General features: G+C 44.2%; 1 protein-coding gene across 1 annotated transcript; it reads right to left on the bottom strand.

Annotated features, from left to right (window-relative positions):
- Nucleotides 1-274: 274 nt before the first annotated feature.
- Nucleotides 275-27,508, bottom strand: LOC122942299. The gene is made up of 4 exons (XM_044299835.1): nucleotides 27,383-27,508; nucleotides 3,975-4,310; nucleotides 1,900-2,048; nucleotides 275-811 (listed from the first exon to the last, which is right to left on the bottom strand). The coding sequence occupies exons 1-4, from the start codon at nucleotides 27,468-27,470 to the stop codon at nucleotides 692-694; spliced, it is 693 nt and encodes a 230-aa protein (XP_044155770.1). The 5' UTR covers nucleotides 27,471-27,508; the 3' UTR covers nucleotides 275-691.

Below are 27,508 nucleotides of genomic sequence, written 5' to 3' on the forward strand. Positions count from 1 at the left end.
GCGCAGCTTGAGCAAGCATGGTGCGGCCACCATCCTGTGAGAGATCCAAGCCGCCGGCCAGCGCAGACATGCGCAGTCTGAAGCGACCGGGGCCTCTCCACTTCCGCCCCATGCTAGCAGCGGCACCATGCCAGCACAGACTTCCGGACTCCCGAGTCATGTGACACTAATACCAGTGATCACATGACCGGGAGCGATACTAAATGTGTTTGAATTACAGAAAGAAAATATGATCTACAAAGAATGTTTAGATAAAACCCATGCGATCTTTATATATAAACTGTCTACAGTCACACTTATTTTATGGTATTCGAAAATATTGTAAATGCAGATGATACCTGGTGATAACTCCTCCCACAAGGGGCGTCACCCAGGTACATCGTTTTTGGCGGTTTTTCTGGAGTTATTCACCTATAAATAATGTAACACTTGCTATGTATATATGTAACCTGATGAAGGGGAGTGTTTCATCCCCGAAACGCGTTGTTTCCAATTAAAAACTAAAATAATCTATTAAGACTGGTCACACTGGTGGATTTGCGCCGATGCAGAACTTCTTCTTCTCTTCACCATTGATGGTAGCACCTTGTGGCATAACAAGCTGAGATGTTACTGCATGGGCTAGGTGCAACCATGTTCCTCACGAGCCCATGGCTGTTTTAGATCAGATTTTGTAATAAGACACCTGAAATTACATGTGGACAGCTTCGTTTTCAGTTCGGTTGTTGATGAAAGAATTTCCCATTGTGTTCCGACGCAGGGTTTGTGTCATGTCCACATACGTGTTCTGATTGAAGTTTTGTTTTTCTTTCTGTCAATAAAAAAACAACTAATAAAGTATTGTCTTAATTAAACACATCCCCCCACTGATGCGGACACAAAACATCCGGTGACATCACCGCCACGTGGGACGCCGGGCAGAGGAGACGCGCGCGCTACCCACGAGCCGCCTAGGAGCCTAGATATTTTTTATCCATATTTTAACTATATTATTAAAGGTATATATAGTATATTTAACTATATCCGTGATTGTCCACATTTTATTAGTTTAAAATCCAGCTGTTTGAGTGCCTGTCTATCAAGTTCTTTCTGTCTTTCAAACCCTATTTATTCTGGTTCGGGTGAACCAGTCAGACAGCAGCATCTCATCCACCACACTAGTAAGGTGAGCCACCATGACAGTTTGTTACGCACCAGTATTTTATGCTGCACTGTGGTATTTGGTTTTACTGGGGCGGTATTTTGTGCTGCACCAAGGTATTACTGGCCCCGCCTACTTTTGCTGTCCCTGCCGTCTTGTGGCTTGTGTTGGCTCGCCTTCTATCAATTTGGACTCACCCACAACTTGGGGCAACTTTTAGTTTTTTCCAAGGCCCCTTTAAATTCCCAGTCTGCCCCTGGAGATAAGCAACTACTTGAACAAATCTGTTAAAACCATAGTAATGAAGAAAAAACCCTTTAATTCCAAATAGGTGATTGTAGTCCAGGAAAAAAACTTTTGACGGGGACATGTCCTGGACTAGCCGAAGCTGGCCAAAAAATAAAGCTCCCTATAATGATGTGTTATAAAGTTGGGCAACACAGAATGTAGGACCTACTGAAAAAAAAGCTTTTAAAGTTGAACATTCACTGTAAAAAGGAACATGTTTATACATCAAAAAATTACTTGTTCTTTTGAGGAACTTGACTTAGTAAAACATATTTCTGCTGTTTAAATAGTATAGTGTGTTTGTGAGATTATGTATGTTTTTGCTTTTTAACATCAACATTTACAATGTTAAAGGTGGACATTGTAGTGCCTGCATATTTCATGTCATTAGTGTTGTTCCAAAAAATAAATATAAAGCATTTTTAAGCATTTAAAGCAGTTTAACTTGGTGAAAATCTTTAATTACTTACAGATTCTTTGAGTTTCATATATATAAAAACAGCCACAAAGAGAACAAGCATAGCTGATATTGTGACGATATATGGAGCAGGAGCAAATGTGTTTTTTGTGCAGGTTTCCGCCTCTTTGGTTGTACTTTTATCTTCATGTATTATATTTCCTAAAAAGAGAAAGGATGGCATATTAGTAGATAGCAAGAGGTATCTGGTAGGATGCTGTATATTGGTCTATTATACTATTTGATAAATGAGTCCATAATTCTTACACATTCTTACTATTCTAGAATTCTAGAAATGATCTAGCTCAGCATAGCTCAGTTATGAAGTAAACGGTTCTCTACTTTTTCTCTTCGGTCACTTGATATTACCTTGTAGGTTTGTTAGAAAGATTTTATGAAACTAGTATAAAAATAACAGTTGACATTATAAGAAGGTTGGAAGTAGCCTTGCTCTTCCTAAATTGAGCTTTTATATGACTGTGATATTCCAGATTACTGGAGTGCCCATCAGCAATACTGGTGGGAGATATTGCTGGCAGCCTGTGACAGAATATTGCCACTCTGGGAGAGTCATAGGGGGAGAGTTATCATCTCCCTTGCCCCTCAAAAGTGGTGTTAAAAAGTTGCAAACTATGGGGCACATTTATTAATCTCTCTTCTGGATTTGTTTCTCTCATCACTATATGGGAGGTTTGAATAGGTAATATTTGTGGTGATTTTAAACAAAACATATTTGAGTTGAGTTAAAAGTGCTAAAAAAAGAACACAGTATTCCAAAAAGTGAAATTTTGGTCTAGGCATCAGGCCCATGAAGTAGCGTCATTATGAAATTAGTAAATAGTACAGGCTTTATGATCTTCAAAATGAAATTGATAACATGCAATGGATATATTATATCTTATGGCTGTATAGTTGATGTCAAAGGCAGAATAGTATCCTGTTGTAAAAATCAAGCAAATCTTTCTCAAAGAATGTCTGGTTTTCTGAGATTTTTTTTTACAGTATATGATGGGTAGGGGTCTCTACTGATCGGCTGTTTAAGAATACAGTAGCGAGACGGCCTTCTCTCATCTCATCGGGCAAAGCTTCAAACACTGGATAGCAGCTGTGCTTGGTATGACAGCTCAGCCCTATTCACTTCAATGGGGCTGAGCTGCTCCCAGGCCATGTGACCAATGAACGTGTCGTCACTGGCCTAGGAAAAGAGCGACGAGGGAAGCAACATTATTGCGAGAGCCAGTGCCTTCTCAAACAGCTGATTGGCGGTGGTCCTGAGTGTCAGAATCCCACCGATCAGATACTGATGACTGATTAAAAAGTATCGGAAAACTCCTTTAAAGTATCTTTGCCTTCTCATGACAGTACCTCTTCTGTCTTTGAAAGCAGATTCATTGCTATTAAGTTGATATCAACATTAGTGATGAGCGGCAGGTCCAATATTTGAATTCGCGATATTTCGCGATTATGTGGTAGAATATTTGTCACATATTCACGAATACTTGTGTTTTACAATCTGCAATGTAAAAATCGCGTAATGCGAAGTGAGTCAAAAACAAATATATAACACTATAGAATATAGTGCTATATATTCGTTTTTTAGAATATTCGTCATTTTTTCCCATCTGAAGTAAACAGTCATTGTCCCATAAGCAATTTAAGCAGGGAGGAATCATGACTTCAGATGGAAAAAAATTAAAAATATTCTAATAAACTAATATATAGCACTATTTAGAATATAGTGCTATATATTAGTTTGTAGAATATTCACCAATGGCAAATATTCTAAAAAAACGAATATATAGCCCTACAGAATATAGTCCTATATATTAGTTTTTAGAATATTCGTCATTTTTGAATAAAGTGCTATATATTCGCTATATCGAATATTTGTCATTTTTTAACATCTGAAAACATGGGAGGAATCATGTTTTCAGATGTTAAAAAATGACAAATATTCGATATAGCGAATATATAGCACTATATTCGAAATATTTGCGAATTCTCGAAGTTGCGATATTCGAGATAAATATTCCAAATATTTGCGCTCAGCAATAATCAACATCACAAAACTAAATAAAAGCCACTTACCAACTGGTGGGCGCACAATTAGTAAAGTTCCATGGGCGCAGATTTCAGAAAATTTCACTAATGTATCACAAAGATAAATGTCAGAGTCCTTTACTGTGAGATTCTTTAATGTTACACTGAAGTGTGACTTATTTCCAGAACTTGATAAACGATCACGGTAATTTGAATGTACAGAAATGCCCTTCGGCCCAATGAAAAATATTTTCTCGAAACGTTTCCTCATATTGGTTCCATTTGTTCCAGGATGATGGACAGTGCAATTGATGACAGCATTTTCCCCAACATTAGCTTCTATTTGATAAGGAACTTGTAGAAGAATGTTGTTGTGTTTGTTTGCTGGGGAAAAAAAGTATAATCAGTATTATTGCCAGTTCATATTGATGACCGATCTTCAGGATCAGTCATCAATATCTGACCGGTGGGGGTCTGACACCCAACACCTCTGTCAATCAGCTGTTTGAACAGGAGGCGCTCTGTGCGAGCGCTGCTTTCTCTTTATTACAAAGTAGTGGTGGCGTAGTGTAATTACAAGCACTCACTCCTTTGTAGTGAATGGAGCGATTACTTGTAATTACACTGCACATCCAAGACAATGGCTGTTGTAACTTGGTGGCTACTGTCAGTGATGTGGTTCTGAATCCGGTGCCGGATGTCAATAATAGTTTGATATATTTGGTGCCGTTGGAGCATAGTAGCTCCTTTAGCTGCCAGTACCAGGTGTTTGAAGCCTGACAAATGTCGCCTACTAAACAAAATATGCTATTTATATGCTGTGCTCTGTTAACCACTTCCCACCTTGTGACAAACTATTACGTCACGGTAAGCTGGTCATTCGGGTCCACTGATGTCATAGTGTGTCACAGGATGGTGGCTCCATTATACAGTTAACACCTTGCTCTAAAACCTAGGGTTGACCCTTAGATAATGTCATCAATGCTGACAAAGGCATTAAAAGGCTCCTTTACACAAGCCGACAAAGCAAGCAATTATCGGGAATGATCCGTTCATTCCTGATAATTGCCTGCTTGTCATTTATATGCAGCAATCACCAACAATGTATGAGCGATCGCTAGTACTCATCCCCATACAGAATCATTGTTTCTGGACAGAAGATCGCCTTTTAGACAGAATGACCTGCTGCACAGAAGGTATGATTTAGGTGTCGGCAGCCACACTGCTTTCAATCGGTGGCACCTTTACACCAGGCAATTATTGGGAACGAGTGTTAGTAGAAACAATCCTTTTGATTATTGCTGACCATTTTAAAGAGGCCTACGTGGTTGTACAGAGGTAGGGGGCTCCCTGAGATATGATTTTGAGTTGTCAATCTTTTGCCATGGCAGCCAGGTGTCTACCATAGCCTTTGGCAGGCAATAACTATTGACTTGCAGTAATACAATATAATATAGAAATCCTCTCTATGAATAGAAAAAAAAAAGTAACAAATATTTCAGAAAAAAATACCACTAAAAACTTCCCACAAATCACTCAGTCTCTCTTACAAAGTATTTTATCTTTTGAAGAAAAAATAAATAAAACAACATATAATTAGTATTGTCACATTCATGTTGACCGGTATGATAAAAGAAAACATTAGTTAACCTGCTGAAAAAAAAAAACAATGCTAAAATTATTCATCCCATTTACTAAAAAATGAATAGAAAAATTATCAAAAGGGTTGTCTCACTTCAACAAATGGCATTTATCATGTAGAGAAAGTTAATACAAGGCACTGTGGGAGATCACCTAGGTTGGTGTTTTTTCCTATTTCCTATAGGGCGGTTGTAACACCTGGATATGAGCAGTGTATAATGTGATGGAAAAATGAATGAAGCCAGCAAAGGAGGCAATATGACTAATAACAATACAGTAGTGTCTTGTATGAACTTTCTCTACATGATAAATGCCATTTGCTGAAGTGACACAACCCCTTTAAAAGGACTCATGAAACTTACAGCTCCATCAACAAAAAGCAAAAATGTTAAGCGTGTTTGATGGCAGAGACACAAAATAACAAGTTTTTATTGAGCAGAATTAGAAAAACATAACAACTCTGTATAGATGTGGTATTGCTACAGGATGAGCTGCAGAATAAAGTTACAGTATTGTGTCCTTTATACGGCACAGTGAACCATATAAACAACGCATACATTAAAGTGGCGCAAATGTTATTATCTCACCCAACCTTCAAAAAAACACTCAACTCACTTGTGGAGATAGGTGGTCATTAGCGATAGGCTAAGAGGTAGCAGTGCGCTCAGCAGATGGTTCTGGCAATTACATTAGTACCACATTCATTTGTTGAGCTATTGAATTACCAAAATGTGTTAAAAAAAAAGTGTTTTAACCCTTTCAAGACCAAGCCATTTTTCACCTTCATGACCAGTCCTAATTCTGCAAATCTGACGTGTGTCACTTTATGTGCTAATATCTTTGGAGCGCTTTTATTTATCCGAGCAATCCTGAGTTTTTTCGTGACATCTCACACTTGATGTTAGAGGCAAATTTGAGTTGATATGTTTTACCTTTATGTTATAAAAAATCCACAATTTATAGAAAATTTTGAAAACATTTCAGTTTTCTAAATTTGAATTGCTACGCATTAAAGGCAGATAGTGATACCTCGTAAATTTTTGTGCAGATGTTTGGCTCCCAGGGCAGATCCTTTCCCTGCCGCCCCCCCCCCCCCCCCAAAAAAAAAAAAACATTGTTCATTGTACAATATTCACAGTAGTTTTGTCCAGATATGTGCCCCCTCACAGTAGTTATGTCCTCACTGTACAACTTTCACAGTAATTATGCCCACATTGTGCCCACTTAAATACTTATCCCTTCATTGTGCCCCCTTCACAGTAGTTGTGCCCACATTGTGCCCTCTCACAGTAGTTATGCCCTCTCTGTGCATGTTTCATAGTAGTAATGCCTTTTCTGTGCCCCCTTCTCAGTTGTAATGCCCTTTTTGTGCCTCCCTCACAGTAGTTATGCCCCTTTTACAGTAGTAATGCCCTATATGTGCCCCTTCACAGTTGTAATGTCCTCTCTGTGCCCCTTCAGAGTACTTATGCCCTCACTTTGCCCCCATAACAGTAATAATGCCCTCTGTGCCCCTTCACAGTAGTTATGCCCATTGTGACCCCTTCACAGTAATAATGCCCACTCAGTGCCCCCCACAACAGTTATGCCCACCCCCTTCACGGGAGTAATGCTCTCTGTGCCCCCTTTACAGTAGTAATGCCCTCTGTGCCCTCTCCACAGTAATAATGCCCATTGTGTCCCCTTCATCGTAGTAATACCCATTGTGCCCCCTTCATAGTAGTAATGCCCATTGTGACCCTTTCATAGTAGTAATACCCATTGATCCCCCTTCATAGTAGTAATGCCCATTGTGACCCCTTCATAGTAGTAATGCCTATTGTGCCCCTTCATAGTAGTAATGCCCTCTGTGCCCCTTTATAGCAGTATTGCCCTCTGTGCCCTCTTTGTGGTAGTATTGCCTTCTGTGCCCCTTTTTTAGTAGTAATTCCCTCTGTGCCCCTTTGTAGTAAAAATGCCCACTGCGTTCCCTTCACAGTAGTAAAGCCCTCTGTTCCCCCTTTGTAGTAGTATTGCCCTCTGTGCCCCCTTTGTAGTAGTAATGCCTTCTGTGGCCCCTTTTATGGTAGAAATACCCTCTGCCCCCCCATCCATGGTAGAAATGCCCTCTGTGCCCACAAAAAAACACCTGTAGATCACAGTCCTCTCTCCCCTGCAGACACAGATCGTTCTGCAGCACTGTGTGGGCGGTGCTTAGGCAAATTTCTGGGCTGCAGCGCGATCCATGTCTGCAGGCTGAATGGTGGAGCAGGGAGAAGTCTCCCTGCTTCACCATTTAATGCAGGAAAGATGGAGTTTATTTATTTTATTTTTTGTATATCTTATAAATGAGTGTATATGGGAAAAGACAATTTATTTTATTTTTAATTTACATTTTTCTTAATTTTTCACATTTATTTTTTACTTTTTTTTTTAAATTGCACATTTTTTAAATTAAGTTCCACTTGGATCTTAAAGATCCAGTGGGACTTATGACTGTACTGTACCTTGCAGTACTCTTGTATTGCAAAGAATAATTCTAACACTGATACATGGGAACACTGGATGCCTTTGCAAGGTGTACGGTTGCCATGGCAACCATCAGGCCATTGCCATCGCAGCACGGCAGCCCGATGGTTGAGAAAGGGAGCGTCCTCCCTATATTAACCCCATGGATTCCAAGAGTATCTACTGACCGTGGCATCTAAGGGGTTAAATGGGCGAGATCCTTGCCAGAACTGATCTCGCCCATTACAGCAGAGTGTCAGCATAAGGCTGACACTCGCTGCTGATCGCGGCAGCTCAGAAATGGAGCTGCCGCCATCACATACAGGAGGACTGCAACAGGGGGCAGGCGGGCATGGATGGAGGCAGGGAGCACAAATCGGGGCCGGCCTGAAACAGATGGGGGCAGTGCTGGCACATATAGGTGCAGGGCCGGCACAGATGGGGGCACAGAACAGATAGTGCCCGATTTCAGGTTCTGATCTGCAGAGTGCAGTTTAGAGCCTGGAAACTGCATTTTTACATTGTTACGATCTGCACAGACTAACTAATCAGAGCGATCGCCAGCAAGAGACCACTCTAATTGGTCCCTTGCCGGCATTACCGAAGTGTAGGCTGTCCGTGACAACGGCAGTGCAATTACAGAGCTTATATTAAAGAGCAGCCATTATGTTTATATACGTGCTATATGCACATATATCTGAAAATAGCACGTATATAGCCGTATGGCAGTCATGAAGGGGTTAAATAATAACGTGTTTTTTAGTTATCTCTTTTGTATGAGGAAGTCACTGGGGTAGGGTTATACACCTCTTATGCCCCTATGTGTGTATTTTCTCACACTTTTAGGGTGTTGCTTTAATTTGTGAGATATTTTTTTTCTCACATTTTTGTGAATCAGTTTTGCTATGACTTTTTGAAGGAAGTATATCTCCAAAAAGCCTGTCTTGTAATTGCACTAAACACAGCTACAATAACCTAAGTTGATATATGTCATGTTCTGCATTGGTAATAAAGGGAGTCTTTTAGTCTATAAAGTAGTCCTTAACTCATTAATGATTTCCCCTTATATTTTAATGGAGTCTAGCTAACAGCTTCTGTTCTTAGGGCAGCCATCTACTCTACAGACAGGATCAGAGGAAGCTCCGATCCATGCCACAGTCTTTGATCTAATCAGAATATTTTCCAGTAGCCTTATTGCAGACTGTGAAAGCATTTTGTAGTCATTCTTGGGTACTTAGAAAGGACCCCATGGCTATCTATTCTGTAATCATGCTGTTAGGGCACACTAGTGTTGCTGTAACAGCAGCATGTGTCATAGAAATACGCAGGATGTTGTGTTAGCATATAAAAAATATGCAAATACTGTACATTAAGTTAAAGTATAAAATAAAGTAAAAAAATGGTTATCCCTTAAAGAAGAGCTGTCACATCCTCCAACACTGACTGCCACCATTACTAGGCTTTACCCGCAGCTCCTCAGATTCCACCTCTGTTCATTTTTACTTCCTACTCCCCTCTGTTCCTGTGAAATTGGTGTCAGTAATTTTGTCTCCCCAATATGCTATTCGGGCCATGCATTGCCAAGGGAGCACAAATCTCAATAGGGAATAGTCCAGAGCTCTGGCACTGTTCTGCACTGTTTGGACATCATCAGATCTGTGGTTCATCTCTCTTTGACAATAACATTCTATTTGCAGTGCAAAGCTTGAGTAGTAAACTATAGGCGTCACTTGCTTCAGGAACCGGGGGGAGTTTGGAATAAAAAAAAACAGCGCCAGGACATGTAGAATGGCAGCTACAGCCAGGAAATAGCAGCCACTCTTGTTGGAGAACAAGACAGCTTCTATAAAAAAAAAAATATAAGAACAAAAGTGAATTTACAACATAAAATCCATTTTATGCGTACATTTTGTGCACATTGAACATGAATAGGGTTGAGCGAACCCGAACTGTAAAGTTCGGGTTCATACCGAAATTTTGGATTTTTGGACCCCGTACCTGAACATTTCCGTAAAAGTATGAATTCGGTGTTCGGCGCTTTCTTGGCGCTTTTTGAAAGGCTTGCCCCAAGAGGCCATCACAGCCATGCCTACTAATGGCATGGCTGTGATTGGCCAGAGCAGCATGAGACCCAGGCTCTATGTAAGCTGGAGTCACGTAGCGCTGCACGTCACTCTGCTGTTCCAAGTGTAGGGTGAGGATGCTGCTGGACTTGTGATTTCAGGGAGAGAATAGTTGAGAATCTAACTCAGCGATCTACCTAGAAATAGTTGTGTGGGTGCAGGACACAATCGTTTCAACCTGCCCTGAGGCCATTGACCAAAAAAAAAAAAAAAAACTTTTATAATTCTGTTAGTTAGGTGGGTGGCGGCAGCAGCCATTTTATGCAAGCTCAGTGCACCAGCACTGCCTCTGTGCTTTTGGGACATTGCAAATCACAATTTTTGGGGGGCAAAGTACAACATCTGGATTAGTCAGTGTGCAATTTAAGCTAGAAATACACCCATCATTTTCTGGGGTTTGAAAAACACACTTTTTTGACAAAAAACACTATTTTCAGGCCTTGCAGCATCAGCACATGTGAAATTACAGGCTCATATACTGCTGTCAAATTCAGTTGTTAAACGAACACTCGCTTGGGCACAACAAATTTAGTTGGCAACCTATGATGCAGATGTCATTGTGAGATACACCCTTAATACATTTTGGTTACATTCAGAAATTTTAAATACCGCCATTTGGTGCTCTAATATTGAATTCAGGCCTACACTGGTTCAGGCCCTGTGAGATACACCCTCTACATACAGGGGTTTGAATAAGGCATTAGAAATACAGCCATTTGAAATACAGCCATTTTGTGCAAAGATATATTTACTTCAGGCCTACACTGGTTCAGGCCCTGTGAGATACACCCTCTACATACAGGGGTTTGAATCAGGGATTTGAAATACAGCCATTTTGTGCAAAGATATATTTACTTCTGGCCTACACTGGTTCAGACCGTGTGAGATACCCTCTCTACATACAGGGGTTTGAATAAGGGATTTGAAATACAGCAACTTGAAATACAGCCATTTTGTGCAAAGATATATTTACTTCAGGCCTACACTGGTTCAGGCCCTGTGAGATACTACCTCTACATACAGGGGTTTGAATCAGGGATTTGAAATACAGCCATGTTGTGCAAAGATATATTTACTTCTGGCCTACACTGGTTCAGACCATGTGAGATACTACCTCTACATACAGGGGTTTGAATAAGGGATTTGAAATACAGCCATTTGAAATACAGCCATTTTGTGCAAAGATATATTTACTTCTGGCCTACACTGGTTCAGACCGTGTGATTCAGGGATTTGAAATACAGCCATACTGGGCAAAGAAATATTTAATTCAGGCCTACACTGGTTCAGACTGTGTGAGATGCACCCTCTACATACAGGGGTTTGATTCAGGGATTTGAAATACAGCTATTTTAAATACAGCCATTTTGTGCAAAGAAATATTTAATTTACACTGGTTCAGACCGTGTGAGATACACCCTTTACATACTGTCGTTCTATTCTACTATTAATTTAACACCCATTTAGGGCAAGATCCTAAATTTGAAAAATATGAGGAGAGTGTCAAATAAGGGACGTGGCCCAGGTCGTGGTGCTGCTGGTGGAGCTCCTGTTGCAGGGAGAGGACGTGGTCGATCTGTGCCAGCTACACGCACAAGTGAAACCCCTTTCTCAGGTGCGAGTAGGCGACAAAACCTGCAGCGGTATTTGGTCGGGCCTAATGCTGCTCTACGAATGGTGAGGCCTGAACAAGTACAGGCGATAGTAGATTTGGTTGCTGACAGTGGATCCAGTTCCTTCACATTGTCTCCCACACCATCCTGCTGAAAGACCACAGTTGGCACCTGCAGCCGATGTCCATCAGTCTTTTGCCTCACCCCCTTGCAAATCAACCAAGCAGTCTGGGCCCCAAATCATGCAGCAGTCTCTTCTGCTTTTTGATGACTCTGTTAGCAGGGTTTTCCAGGGCCATCCACCTAGCCCTGCCCCAGAACTGGAAGAGATTGAGTGCACCGATGCGCAACCACTTATCTTTCAAGATGAGTACATGGGAGGACCTTCGCAGCACGTCTCGGATGATGAAGAAACACAGGTGCCAACTGCTGGGGCTTTTCGAAAGTGTGCAGACCGACAAGGAAGGCAGGGGTGAAGATAATGTGGAGGACGATGAGGACCTCGACCCCACATGAAATCAAGTTCATGCGAGTGACCTATGTAGTTCGGAGGAAGAGGCGGTGGTCGCACAGAGCCACTAGAGCAGAAGAGGGAGCAGGGTGCAAAAGCGGAGCGGCCGTCCTCTAGACAGTACGCCTCCTACTGCCCACCGCAAGACTCTGTCAATGTGCTACTCTGTGGTCTACTCATGCTGCCGCCAGCTCCAGACTGTCATTGTGCCACTCTGTGGCCTCCTCCTGATGCTGCTGCTGCCGTCACCTCCAGACTCTGCCATTGTGCCACTCTGTGGCCTCCTCCTGATGCTGCTGCCACCTCCAGACTCTGTCATTGTGCCACTCTGTGCCCTAATTATGCTGCTGCCACCTCCAGGCTATGTCATTGTGCCGCTATGTGGTCTCCACATGCTGCTGCCACCTCCAGACTCCATTGTGCTACTCTGTGGCCTTCTCCTAATGTTGCTGCTGCTGCTACCTACAGACTTGTCATTGTGCAACTCGGTGGCCTCCTCATGCTGCTATCACCTCCATACCCTGTCATTGGGCCACTCTGTGGTCTTCTAATGCTGCTTTCACCTCACCACTATGTAATATGTCCATCTGTGGACTTCTTACGCTGTTGCCACCCTCCCCACTTCATGACTGGGCCACTGTTTTGACTTTCGGCCTGGCTAACATCATCATTTATTTGACCTTTTCTTCTGATCTGTTAGAAGGAAGGAAAAATGAGACGCACAATGGATCCTGTCTGTATAGCAGCTTCAAAGGGGTAGTCCGAGTTATGTCTATATATGTTATGGTGGCTTATAACATTATTAAAAATACATTTGTAATTTACTCACATTATTTATTCTGCAGTGCTTCTGAGCGACCGATGCGGGTCACGTGACCCCTGATGTCATCCACCATGTTCCGGTGGTGACGTCTCGTGTACAGGCTTCTCCCTGCCCTAGGGAGTGGCCCGGCTCTGTACACAAAACGTCAGAGCCTTGGTGCCCGCCGCCCTCTCTTTCCTCTGGCTGCCGCGGCTCCTGTGAGGGATCGCGCATGCGGCGGGGCGGAAAGATTTAATGTTGTGCCTGCTCCCTCCCTGTAATCCACCAGTGTGCATGTTCCCCTGCCTCTGCGTCTGGCAGCCTCAGAAAGTTACCATTGCCCTACTCCACTGGCCATAAAAAAACAAACAAACAAAAAAAACAGGAACATCACAAAGTAAGTCATTGTCTCTTATATAGATATAGATGTGATAAAGCTTCGATAGATGTAGGTGTCATATAGCTTAGATACATATAGCTGTCATATAGCTTAGATACATATAGCTGTCATATAGCTTAGATAGATATAGCTCTCCTATAGCTTAGATAGATGTAGGTGTCATATTGCTTAGATACATATAGCAGTCATATAGCTTAGATGCATATAGCTGTCATATAGATTAGATTCATATAACTGTCATATAGCTTAGATACATATTGTTGTCATATAGCTTAGATACATATAGTTGTCATATAGCTTAGAAACATATAGCTGTCATATAGCTTAGAAACATATAGCTGTCATATAGCTTAGAAATATATGGCTGTCATATAGCTTAGATACATATGGCTGTCATCTAGCTTAGATACATATAGCTGTCATATAGATACATATAGCTGTCATATAGATTAGATACATATAGCTGTCATATAGCTTAGATAGATGTAAGTGTCATATAGCTTAGATAAATATAGCAGTCATATAGCTTAGATACATATACCTGTGATATAGCTTAGATACATATAGCTGTCATATAGCTTAGGTACAGTACAGACCAAAAGTTTAGACACACCTTCTCATTCAAAGAGTTTTCTTTATTTTCATGACTATGAAAATTATAGATTCACACTGAAGGCATCAAAACTATGAATTAACACATGTGGAATTATATACATAACAAAAAAGTGTGAAACAACTGAAAATATGTCATATTCTAGGTTCTTCAAAGTAGCCACCTTTTGCTTTGATTGCTGCTTTGCACACTCTTGGCATTCTCTTGATGAGCTTCAAGAGGTAGTCACTAGAGTTGAGCGAACACCTGGATGTTCGGGTTCGAGAATTTTGGCCGAACTTCCCGGAAATGTTCGGGTTCGGGATCCGAACCCGATCCGAACTTCGTCCCGAACCCGAACCCCATTGAAGTCAATGGGGACCCAAACTTTTCGGTACTAAAAAGGCTGTTAAACAGCCCAGTAAAGGGCTAGAGGGCTGCAAAAGGCAGCAACATGTAGGTAAATCCCCTGCAAACAAATGTGGATAGGGAAATGAATTAAAATAAAAATTAAATAAATAAAAATTAACCAAAATCAATTGGAGAGAGGTCCCATAGCAGAGAATCTGGCTTCACGTCACCCACCACTGGAACAGTCCATTCTCAGATATTTAGGCCCCGGCACCCAGGCAGAGGAGAGAGGTCCCGTAACAGAGAATCTGTCTTCATGTCAGCAGAGAATCAGTCTGCATGTCATAGCAGAGAATCAGGCTTCACGTCAGCCACCACTGCAACAGTCCATTGTCATAAATTTAGGCCAAGCACCCAGGCAGAGGAGAGAGGTCCCGTAACAGACAATCTGGCTTCATGTCAGCAGAGAATCAGTCTTCATATCATAGCAGAGAATCAGGCTTCACGTCACCCACCACTGTAAGAGTCCATTTTCATAAATTTAGGCCCAGCACCCAGGCAGAGGAGAGAGGTCCCGTAACAGACAATCTGGCTTCATGTCAGCAGAGAATCAGTCTTCATATCATAGCAGAGAATCAGGCTTCACGTCAGCCACCAATGCAACAGTCCATTGTCAGATATTTAGGCCCAGCACCCAGGCAGATGAGAGAGGTCCCGTAACAGACAATCAGGCTTCACGTCAGCCACCAGTGCAACAGTCCATTGGCATATATTTAGGCCCAGCACCCAGGCAGAGGAGAGAGGTCCCGTAACAGAGAATCTGGCTTCATGTCAGCAGAGAATCATTCTGCATGTCATAGCAGAGAATCAGGCTTCACGTCACCCAACATTGGAACAGTCCATTGGCATATATTTAGGCCCCGGCACCCAGACAGAGGAGAGGTTCATTCAAATTTGGGTAGCCTCGCAATATAATGGTAAAATGAAAATAAAAATAGGATTGAATGAGGAAGTGCCCTGGAGTACAATAATATATGGTTAAGGGGAGGTAGTTAATGTCTAATCTGGACAAGGGACGGACAGGTCCTGTGGGATCCATGCCTGGTTCATTTTTATGAACGTCAGCTTGTCCACATTGGCTGTAGACAGGCGGCTGCGTTTGTCTGTAATGACACCCCCTGCCGTGCTGAATACACGTTCAGACAAAACGCTGGCCGCCGGGCAGGCCAGCACCTCCAAGGCATAAAAGGCTAGCTCTGGCCACGTGGACAATTTAGAGACCCAGTAGTTGAATGGGGCCGAACCATCAGTCAGTACGTGGAGGGGTGTGCACACGTACTGTTCCACCATGTTAGTGAAATGTTGCCTCCTGCTAACACGTTGCGTATCAGGTGGTGGTGCAGTTAGCTGTGGCGTGTTGACAAAACTTTTCCACATCTCTGCCATGCTAACCCTGCCCTCAGAGGAGCTGGCCGTGACACAGCTGCCTTGGTGACCTCTTGCTCCTCCTCTGCCTTGGGCTTCCACTTGTTCCCCTGTGACATTTGGGAATTCTCTCAGTAGCGCGTCTACCAACGTGCGCTTGTACTCGCGCATCTTCCTATCACGCTCCAGTGCAGGAAGTAAGGTGGGCACATTGTCTTTGTAGCATGGATCCAGCAGGGTGGCAACCCAGTAGTCCGCACAGGTTAAAATGTGGGCAACTCTGCTGTCGTTGTGCAGGCACTGCAGCATGTAGTCGCTCATGTGTGCCAGGCTGCCCAGGGGTAAGGACAAGCTGTCCTCTGTGGGAGGCGTATCGTCATCGTCCTGCCTTTCCCCCCAGCCACGCACCAGTGATGGACCCGAGCAGCGTTGGGTGCCACCCCGCTGTGACCATGCTTCATCCTCATCCTCATCCACCTCCTCCTCATCCTCGTCCTCCTCGTCCTCCAGTAGTGGGCCCTGGCTGGCCACATTTGTAGCTGGTCTCTGCTGTTGCCAAAAACCTCCCTCTGAGTCACTTCGAAGAGACTGGCCTGAAAGTGCTAAAAATGACCCCTCTTCCTCCTCCTCCTCCTCCTCCTGGGCCACCTCCTCTTCCATCATCGCCCTAAGTGTTTTCTCAAGGAGACATAGAAGTGGTATTGTAACGCTGATAACGGCGTCATCGCCACTGGCCATGTTGGTGGAGTACTCGAAACAGCGCAACAGGGCACACAGGTCTCGCATGGAGGCCCAGTCATTGGTGGTGAAGTGGTGCTGTTCTGTAGTGCGACTGACCCGTGCGTGCTGCAGCTGAAACTCCACTATGGCCTGCTGCTGCTCGCACAGTCTGTCCAGCATGTGCAAGGTGGAGTTCCACCTGGTGGGCACGTCGCATATGAGGCGGTGAGCGGGAAGGCCGAAGTTACGCTGTAGCGCAGACAGGCGAGGAGCAGCAGGATGTGAATGCCAGAAGCGCGAACAGACGGCCCGCACTTTATGCAGCAGCTCTGACATGTCGGGGTAGTTGTGAATGAACTTCTGCACCACCAAATTCAGCACATGCGCCAAGCAAGGGATGTGCGTCAAACTGGCTAGTCCCAGAGCTGCAACGAGATTTTGCCCATTGTCACACACCACCAGGCCGGGCTTGAGGCTCACCGGCAGCAACCACTCGTCGGTCTGTTGTTCTATACCTTGCCACAACTCCTGTGCGGTGTGGGGCCTGTCCCCCAAACATATGAGTTTCAGAATGGCCTGCTGACGTTTACCCCGGGCTGTGCTGAAGTTGGTGGTGAAGGTGTGTGGCTGACTAGATGAGCAGGTGGAAGAAGAAGAGGAGGAAGTCGAGTAGGAGGAGGTGGCAACAGGAGGCAAAGAATGTTGCCCTGCGATCCTTGGCGGCGGAAGGACGTGCGCCAAACAGCTCTCCGCCTGGGGCCCAGCTGCCACTACATTTACCCAGTGTGCAGTTAGGGAGATACAGCGTCCCTGGCCGTGCTTACTGGTCCACGTATCTGTGGTTAGGTGGACCTTGCCACAGATGGCGTTGCGCAGTGCACACTTGAATTTATCGGATACTTGGTTGTGCAGGGAAGGCACGGCTCTCTTGGAGAAGTAGTGGCGGCTGGGAACAACATACTGTGGGACAGCAAGCGACATGAGCTGTTTGAAGCTGTCTGTGTCCACCAGCCTAAATGACAGCATTTCATAGGCCAGTAGTTTAGAAATGCTGGCGTTCAGGGCCAGGGATCGAGGGTGGCTAGGTGGTGGGAATTTGCGCTTTCTCTCAAATGTTTGTGAGATGGAGAGCTGAACGCTGCCGTGTGACATGGTTGAGATGCTTGGTGACGGAGGTGGTGGTGGTGTTGGTGGTACATCCCCTGTTTGCTGGGCGGCAGGTGCCAACGTTCCTCCAGAGGCAGAGGAAGAGGCCGAGGCGGCAGCAGCAGAAGAGGTAGCAGGGGGAGCCTGAGTGACTTCCTTGGTTTTAAGGTGTTTACTCCACTGCAGTTCATGCTTTGCATGCAGGTGCCTGGTCATGCAGGTTGTGCTCAGGTTCAGAACGTTAATGCCTCGCTTCAGGCTCTGATGGCACAGCGTGCAAACCACTCGGGTCTTGTCGTCAGCACATTGTTTGAAGAAGTGCCATGCCAGGGAACTCCTTGAAGCTGCCTTTGGGGTGCTCGGTCCCAGATGGCGGCGGTCAGTAGCAGGTGGAGTCTCTTGGCGGCGGGTGTTCTGCTTTTGCCCACTGCTCCCTCTTTTGCTACGCTGTTGGCTCGGTCTCACCACTGCCTCTTCCTCCGAACTGTGAAAGTCAGTGGCACGACCTTCATTCCATGTGGGGTCTAGGACCTCATCGTCCCCTGCATCGTCTTCCACCCAGTCTTGATCCCTGACCTCCTGTTCAGTCTGCACACTGCAGAAAGACGCAGCAGTTGGCACCTGTGTTTCGTCATCATCAGAGACATGCTGAGGTGGTATTCCCATGTCCTCATCATCAGGAAACATAAGTGGTTGTGCGTCAGTGCATTCTATGTCTTTCACCGCTGGGGAAGGGCTAGGTGGATGCCCTTGGGAAACCCTGCCAGCGGAGTCTTCAAACAGCATAAGAGACTGCTGCATAACTTGAGGCTCAGACAGTTTCCCTGGTATGCATGGGGGTGATGTGACAGACTGATGGGCTTGGTTTTCAGGCGCCATCTGTGCGCTTTCTGCAGAAGACTGGGTGGGAGATAATGTGAACGTGCTGGATCCACTGTCGGCCACCCAATTGACTAATGCCTGTACCTGCTCAGGCCTTACCATCCTTAGAACGGCATTGGGCCCCACCATATATCGCTGTAAATTCTGGCGGCTACTGGGACCTGAGGTAGTTGGTACACTAGGACGTGTGGATGTGGCAGAACGGCCACGTCCTCTCCCAGCACCAGAGGGTCCACTAACACCACCATGACCATGTCCACGTCCGCGTCCCTTACTAGATGTTTTCCTCATTGTTATCGTTCACCACAACAACAAAAATATTATTTGGCCCAATGTATTGTATTCAAATTCAGCTGAATATAAATTTGAGGCCTAGTATTTAGGCACTGGGTGACCGGTATAGATTTACTGACAGAATTAGACTTGGAAATGCACAGTAGCGTGTGTGTGAAGTTATTCTGAATGACCCTATGTGCACCTTGAATATTATATACCCTTTTAGGGATAGATTTCAAATAGCTCTGATACAGCAGAAACCACTAAATTAGGAAATTGCTAAATTGGGAATTGTATTTCAACCCAGAACAAAAAATGTGCTTTGACGGACACTAAATAACTTGCCCAGCCAGAACAGTACAGCGGTAACGACAGATTTAGCGGGATATAAATTTGAGGCCTAGTATTTAGGCGCTGGGTGACCGGTATGGATTTACTGACAGAATTAGACTTGGAAATGCACAGTAGCGTGTGTGTGAAGTTATTCTGAATGACCCTATGTGCACCTTGAATATTATATACCCTTTTAGGGATAGATTTCAAATAGCTCTGATACAGCAGAAACCACTAAATTAGGAAATTGCTAAATTGGGAATTGTTTTTCAACCCAGAACAAAAAATGTGCTTTGACGAACACTAAATAACTTGCCCAGCCAGAACAGTACAGCGGTAACGACAGATTTAGCGGGATATAAATTTGAGGCCTAGTATTTAGGCGCTGGGTGACCGGTATGGATTTACTGACAGAATTAGACAGGGATATGGCCAAAAAATAACCACACTATTGCTGGTTAAATGCACTTGGTGTGACAGCTTGACCAACCACACTACTGAGGGTTAAATGCACTTGGTGACAGGCGCAGCTTGCCCCTGATGTAGTATATGGCCAAAAAATGAACAGACTATTGCTGGTTAAATGTACTTGGTGTGACAGCTTGACCAACCACACTACTGAGGGTTAAATGCACTTGGTGACGGGCGCAGCTTGCCCCTGATGTAGTATATGGCCAAAAAATAAACAGACTATTGCTGGTTAAATGCACATGGTGTGACAGCTTCACCCTGATGTAGGCTTTAGCCAAAAAACAACCACACCATTGAGGGTTAAATGCACTTGGTGACAGGCGCAGCTGGCCCCTGATGTAGTATATGGTCAAAAAATGAACAGACTATTGCTGGTTAAATGCACTTGGTGTGACAGCTTGACCAACCACACTACTGAGGGTTAAATGCACTTGGTGACGGGCGCAGCTTGCCCCTGATGTAGTATATGGCCAAAAAATAAACAGACTATTGCTGGTTAAATGCACTTGGTGTGACAGCTTCACCCTGATGTAGGCTTTAGCCAAAAAACAACCACACCATTGAGGGTTAAATGCACTTGGTGACAGGCGCAGCTTGCCCCTGATGTAGTATATGGCCAAAAAATGAACAGACTATTGCTGGTTAAATGTACTTGGTGTGACAGCTTGACCAACCACACTACTGAGGGTTAAATGCACTTGGTGACGGGCGCAGCTTGCCCCTGATGTAGTATATGGCCAAATAATAAACAGACTATTGCTGGTTAAATGCACTTGGTGTGACAGCTTCACCCTGATGTAGGCTTTAGCCAAAAAACAACCACACCATTGAGGGTTAAATGCACTTAGTGACAGGCGCAGCTTGCCCCTGATGTAGTATATGGCCAAAAAATGAACAGACTATTGCTGGTTAAATGCACTTGGTGTGACAGCTTGACCAACCACACTACTGAGGGTTAAATGCACTTGGTGACGGGCGCAGCTTGCCCCTGATGTAGTATATGGCCAAAAAATAAACAGACTATTGCTGGTTAAATGCACTTGGTGTGACAGCTTCACCCTGATGTAGGCTTTAGCCAAAAAACAACCACACCATTGAGGGTTAAATGCACTTGGTCGCAGCTTGTGCTGGCGCACCACAAGACACAAAATGGCCGCCGATCACCCCAGAAAAAAGTGACTGACAAACGGTCTGGGCAGCCTAAAAACAGTGAGCAATTGAATTTCAGCAGCTCAATGATGCACAACTGCAGATCGATCGATTAATCAAGTCCTTTGGAGGAGTTAATCTGCCTAATCTCGCCCTACTGTCGCAGCCGCAACCTCTCCCTACGCTAATCAGAGCAGAGTGACGGGCGGCGCTATGTGACTCCAGCTTAAATAGAGGCTGGGTCACATGGTGCTCTGGCCAATCACAGCCATGCCAATAGTAGGCATGGCTGTGACGGCCTCTTGGGGCAAGTAGTATGACGCTTGTTGATTGGCTGCTTTGCAGCCTTTCAAAAAGCGTCATAAAAGCGCCAAGAAAGCGACGAACACCGAACCCGAACCCGGACTTTTACAAAAATGTCCGGGTTCGGGTCCGTGTCACGGACACCTCAAAATTCGGTACGAACCCGAACTATACAGTTCGGGTTCGCTCATCCCTAGTAGTCACCTGAAATGGTCTTCCAACAGTCTTGAAGAAGTTCCCAGAGATGCTTAGCACTTGTTGGCCCTTTTGCCTTCACTCTGCAGTCCAGCTCACCCCAAACCATCTTGATTCAGTTCAGGTCCGGTGACTGTGGAGGCCAAGTCATCTTGCGCAGCACCCCATCACTCTCCTTCATGGCCAAATAGCCCTTACACAGCCTACAGATGTGTTTGGGGCATTGTCCTGTTGAAAAATAAATAATGGTCCAACTAAACGCAAACCGTATGGAATAGCATGCCGCTGCAAGATGCTGTGGTAGCCATGCTGGTCCAGTATGCCTTCAATTTTGAATAAATCCCCAACAGTGTCACCAGCAAAGCACCCCTACACCATCACACCTCCTCCTCCATGCTTCACGGTGGGAACCAGGCATGTAGAGTCCTTCCGTTCACCTTTTCAGCGTCGCACAAAGACACGGTGGTTGGAACCAAAGATCTCAAATTTGGACTCATCAGACCAAAGCACAGATTTCCACTGGTCTAATGTCCATTCCTTGTGTTCTTTAGCCAAAACAAGTGCTTGTTGCCTGTCCTTAGCAGTGGTTTCCTAGCAGATATTCTACCATGAAGGCCTGAGTCACACAGTCTCCTCTTAACAGTTGTTCTAGAGATGTGTCTGCTGCTAGAACTCTGTGTGGCATTGACCTGGTCTCTAATCTGAGCTGCTGTTAATCTGCGATTTCTGAGGCTGGTGACTCGGATGAACTTATCCTCCGCAGCAGAGGTGACTCTTGGTCTACCTTTCCTGGGGCGGTCCGCATGTGAGCCAGTTTCTTTGTAGCGCTTGATGGTTTTGTGACTGCACTTGGGGACACTTTCAAAGTTTTCCCAATTTTTCAGACTGACTGACCTTAATTTCTTAAAGTAATGATGGCCACTCGTATTTCTTTACTTAGCTGCTTTTTTCTTGCCATAATACAAATTCTAACAGTCTATTCAGTAGGACTATCATCTGTGTATCCACCTGACTTCTCCACAACGCAACTGATGGTCCGAACCCCATTTATAAGGCAAGAAATCCCACTTATTAAACCTGACAGGGCACACCTGTGAAGTGAAAACCATTTCAGGTGACTACCTCTTGAAGCTCATCAAGAGAATGCCAAGAGTATGCAAAGCAGTAATCAAAGCAAAAGGTGGCTACTTTGAAGAACCTAGAATATGACATATTTTCAGTTGTTTCATACTTTTTTGTTATGTATATAATTCCACATGTGTTAATTCATAGTTTTGATGCCTTCAGTGTGAATCTATAATTTCCATAGTCATGAAAATAAAGGAAACTCTTTGAATGAGAAGGTGTGTCCAAACTTTTGCTCTGTACTGTACATATAGCTGTCATATAGCTTAGTTAGATATAGCTGTCATATAGCTTAGATAGATATAGCTGTCATATAGCTTAGTCATATGCATAGCTTAGATACATATAGCTTAGATATACATAGATAGATTTGTATATAGAGATCTATATATATGTGGGAATATATATATATATATATATATATATATATATCTATAGTGATCTATATCTCTATATACATATACAGTTGCAAGAAAAAGTATGTGAACCCTTTGGAATGATATGGATTTCTGCACAAATTGGTCATAAAATGTGATCTGATCTTCATCTAAGTCACAACAATAGACAATCACAGTCTGCTTAAACTAATAACACACATGGAATTAAATGTTACCATGTTTTTATTGAACACACCATGTAAACATTCACAGTACAGGTGGAAAAAGTATGTGAACCCTTGAATTTAATAACTGGTTGAACCTCCTTTGGCACCAATAACTTCAACCAAACGTTTCCTGTAGTTGCAGATCAGACACGCACAACGGTCAGGAGTAATTCTTGACCATTCCTCTTTACAGAACTGTTTCAGTTCAGCAATATTCTTGGGATGTCTGGTGTGAATCGCTTTCTTGAGGTCATGCCACAGCATCTCAATCGGGTTGAGGTCAGGACTCTGACTGGGCCACTCCAGTAGGTGTATTCTCTTCTGTTTAAGCCATTCTGTTGTTGATTTACTTCTATGCTTTGGGTCGTTGTCCTGTTGCAACACCCATCTTCTGTTGAGATTCAGCTGGTGGACAGATGGCCTTAAGTTCTCCTGCAAAATGTATTGATAAACTTGGGAATTCATTTTTTCTTCGATGATAGCAATCCGTCCAGGCCCTGATGCAGCAAAGCAGCCCCAAACCATGATGCCCCCACCACCATACTTCACAGTTGGGATGAGGTTTTGATGTTGGTGTGCTGTGCCTCTTTTTCTCCACACATAGTGTTGTGTGTTTCTTCCAAACAACTCAACTTTGGTTTCATCTGTTCACAGAATTTTTTGCCAGTACTACTGTGGAACATCCAGGAGCTCTTGTGCAAACAATGTTTTTTTTGGACAGCAGTGGCTTCCTCTGTGGTATCCTCCCATGAAATCCATTCTTGTTTAGTGTTTTACGTATCGTAGATTCGCTAACAGGGATGTTAGCATATGCCAGAGAATGTTGTAGGTCTTTAGCTGACAATCTAGGATTCTTCTTCACCTCATTGAGCAGTCTGCTATGTGCTCTTGCATTCATCTTTACAGGATGGCCACTCCTAGGGAGAGTAGCAGCAGTGCTGAACTTTCTCCATTTATAGACAATTTGTCTTACTGTGGACTGATGAACAGCAAGGCTTTGGAGAAACTTTTATAACCCTTTCCAGCTTTATGCAAGTCAACAATTCTTAATCGTAGGTCTTCTGAGAGCTCTTTTGTGCAAGGCATCATTCACATCAGGCAATACTTCTTGTGAAAAGCAAACCCAGAACTACTGTGTGTTTTAGGGCAGCTGTAACCAACACCTCCAATCTCATCTTATTGATTGGACTCCAGTTGGCTGACACCTCCCTCCAATTAGCTCTTGGAGATGTCATTAGTCTAGGGGTTCACATACTTTTTCCACCTGCACTGTGAATGTTTACATGGTGTGTTCAATAAAAACATGGTAACATTTAATTCTTTGTGTGTTATTAGTTTAGGCAGACTAAATGTGCCGTGCCAATATCATAGTGCCATCCTCTTCCCCTGCCCCCTAATGTGCCAGTATCAAGTGCCTCTCTCCTCCCCCATCCATGTGCCAGTATCATGGCGGCAATAGCCCCCCCCCCCCCCTACCCCATGGCAGTAAAATAACAGTCCGGTATTTAAAAAAATTAAAATAAACACTTTTCTACTTACCTCTATGTCAGCAATGTGTTCCCAGCAGCCTCTAGTGTTGAAGATTTGGTGCTTGTGTTCTTATTTAGCCTGTCTTTCAGAAAAGTTTATGATGGGGTTCAAACCCATGACCTTCTGTATCAGAGGCAACGCATTTACCCACACAGCTATGAGAGCTAGCTAGCCAGTTATTAAAAAAATAATATAAGACTTCTACTGTAGATAACTTTGATACCTAGTGTACAACCATACACATGACAGTTGCCCAAACACACCCAGATCTGCTACATCCATACACAGTGTGCTGGGGCAGCTGTCATGTGTATGTACACTAGGTATCAAAGTTACCTACAGAAGAAGTCTTATTTATTTATTTTTTGTTAAGTGACTGTTAATACAGCTCTAATAGCTGTGTGGGTAAATGCCTTGCCTCTGATGTTAAAGGTCGCAAGTTTGAATCCCAGTCGAAACTTTGTGTGTGTGCTGTGGCTGCTGCCTCAGCCTGTCAGCTCTGCAGGGATAGACAGGTCTGGGTGCTGGGCCCCGAAGCAGCCGCTTCGCCGGTAGTTACGCCACTCCCCAGAGGCTCTAGACCACTTGTGGAAGTGGGAGGCTCTGCGGTCTGCTGAATATACTGGCCAGAAAGTTGGGGTGATGTGCATTCTTGAAAGACTACCCCACCACACTGGTGTCTCTTGGGTAAACCAGCTGTGGGGTTAAACAGTTGGTGGTGCCCGTGGCCTATTGAAAACTTGTGTTAAAGTTAGCCCACCAACATGTTCTCGGGGGTCCTCTGGGACTGCAGAAGACACAGAACCGGAAACTACAACAGTTTTACTGGCCCAGTGTCTTTAGAGAGGTGGATGACTTTTGTAAGTCTTGCCCGACCTACCAACCACTAGCCCCCAGCACCTGTTCCGCAGTCCCTTAGTGCCCTCTCTTAATTTTTGAGGTACCGATTATGGATTGCAGGGTGGTCGTAACCCTGGATACAAGCAGTGTACAGTTTGATAGAAAAATGAATCGAGCCAGCAAAGGAGGCAATATGGATAATAACATTACATTAGTGAGTGCCTGATATTAACTTTCTCTATATGATAAATGCCATTTGCTGAAGTGAGACAACCCCTTTAATACGATTCACAGCTTCCATCAGCCAAGTTAGATTGCCAGCACAGAAAAAGAGACAGCTACACTTAGACAGCATACATAAGAGAAGGGGGACTCGAGAGGTCAGTGGCGTGCTAAGGGGGGAAGGGCCGTGGGCAGTCCACACCGGGTGCCCGCTGTCAGGGGAATGCCAGAGCCCAGAAGCAATGAGCGCTTCCATCAATACAGATGGAAGCGCTCATTGCTGGAGCGCAGGGAGCTGCAGTCTTGTCACTCACCGCTCAGCTCCCTGCGCTCCTCCCGTCCTTTAGGCCGGCGCTCTGAATGGTGAAGCAGGAAGACTTCTCCCTGCTCCACCATTCAGCCTGCAGACATGGATCGCGCTGCCGGCCTGTGTGGGAGGAGCCTGCAGCCTGGGAATCTGCATAAGCTCAGCCCATACAGTGATCCAGAGCAATCTGTGTCTGTAGGGGAGAGATGACTGTGAGCTTCAGGAATGGGACAAGGTGAGTAGGTATTATTTTTCTTTGTTTTTTTTTTTTTTTTTTTTTTTTTACAGAGGGGGCACAGAGGTCATCTTTACCATGGAGGGGGCACAGAGGGCATTTCTACCATGAAGGGGACACAGAGGGCAATACTACTACAAAGAGGGCACAGAAGGTATACTACTGAAAAGGGAGCACAGAAGGCAATACTACTATGAAGGGAGCACAGAGGGCAATACTATTACAAAGGGGCACAGAGGGCATTATTACTATTAGGGTACACAATGGTCATTACTGCTATAAATGGGATACAATGGGCATTATTACTGTAAAGGGGGCAAAATGGTCATTACTACTATAAATGGGATACAATGGGCATTATTACTGTGAAGGGGGCACAATGGGCAATACTACTAGAAAGGGGCACAGAGGGCATTACTACTATTAGGGGATACAATGGGCGTTACTACTACAAAGGGAGCACAATGGGCATTACTATTATGAAGGGGGCACAATTGGCATTACTACTATGAAGGGGCACAATTGGCATTACTACTATGAAGGGGCACAATGGGGATTACTACTATAAAGGGGGAACAGAGGGCATTACTACTGTAATGGGGCACAGAGAGCATTACTCCTGTGAAGGCGTGGACATAACTGTTATGAGGCACTGAGTGGGCATTATTACTGTGAAGGGGGCACAGAGGGCATTATTACTGTTATGGGGGCACAGTCAGAGCATAACTACATTGAAGATGCACAGAGAGAGCATTACAACTGTGAATGGGGCACAGTTAAGGCATCACTACTGTGAGCATAACTACTGTGAAAGTTGTACAGTGAGGGCAAAAATACAGTGAGGGGGAACAATATGAGCATAACTACCGTGAGGGGGCACAATATGAGCATAACTACCGTGAGGGGACACATATCTGGACAAAACTACTGTGAAGGTTGTACAATGAGGGCAATACTACTGTGAGGGGGTACAATTTTTTGGGGGGGTCAGAGAAAGGACCCGGCCCGGGTGCCAAACACACTAGGCACACCACTGCGAGAGGTGTACAGTAATTTAACAAAACAGTGTCAATTAAATGTAATCTACATAGAGTTTACTCCACCCCCTTACAGATACATAAAAGTAATTTAAAAAAAAACCTTGAGAATATAAGTAAATGTAATATACTGTACCTCCAATGCAAATGTCAAAAGCGAGGCTACAGCACACCAGAGAAAGAAAGGTTATCAGCCACATTTCTATTAAACTTGTAGCTCTCATTTGAGTGTGCGGCTGTCAAGTTGCTGAGGTGAACACAC

The sequence above is a fragment of the Bufo gargarizans genome, chromosome 6 (genome assembly GCF_014858855.1).
Source record: "Bufo gargarizans isolate SCDJY-AF-19 chromosome 6, ASM1485885v1, whole genome shotgun sequence".
Lineage (NCBI taxonomy): Eukaryota > Metazoa > Chordata > Amphibia > Anura > Bufonidae > Bufo > Bufo gargarizans.

What these genes read in the sequence shown, in the direction of transcription:
- LOC122942299 (XM_044299835.1), bottom strand. Translation starts at nt 27,470, where the DNA reads ATGAGAGCTACAAGTTTAATAGAAATGTGGCTGATAACCTTTCTTTCT. An exon ending in TTTTGACATTTGCATTGGAG is followed by an intron (nt 4,311 to 27,382) that starts GTACAGTATATT and finishes TTTTTTCCCCAG; the next exon opens with CAAACAAACACAACAACATT. An exon ending in AATTGTGCGCCCACCAGTTG is followed by an intron (nt 2,049 to 3,974) that starts GTAAGTGGCTTT and finishes TTCTCTTTTTAG; the next exon opens with GAAATATAATACATGAAGAT.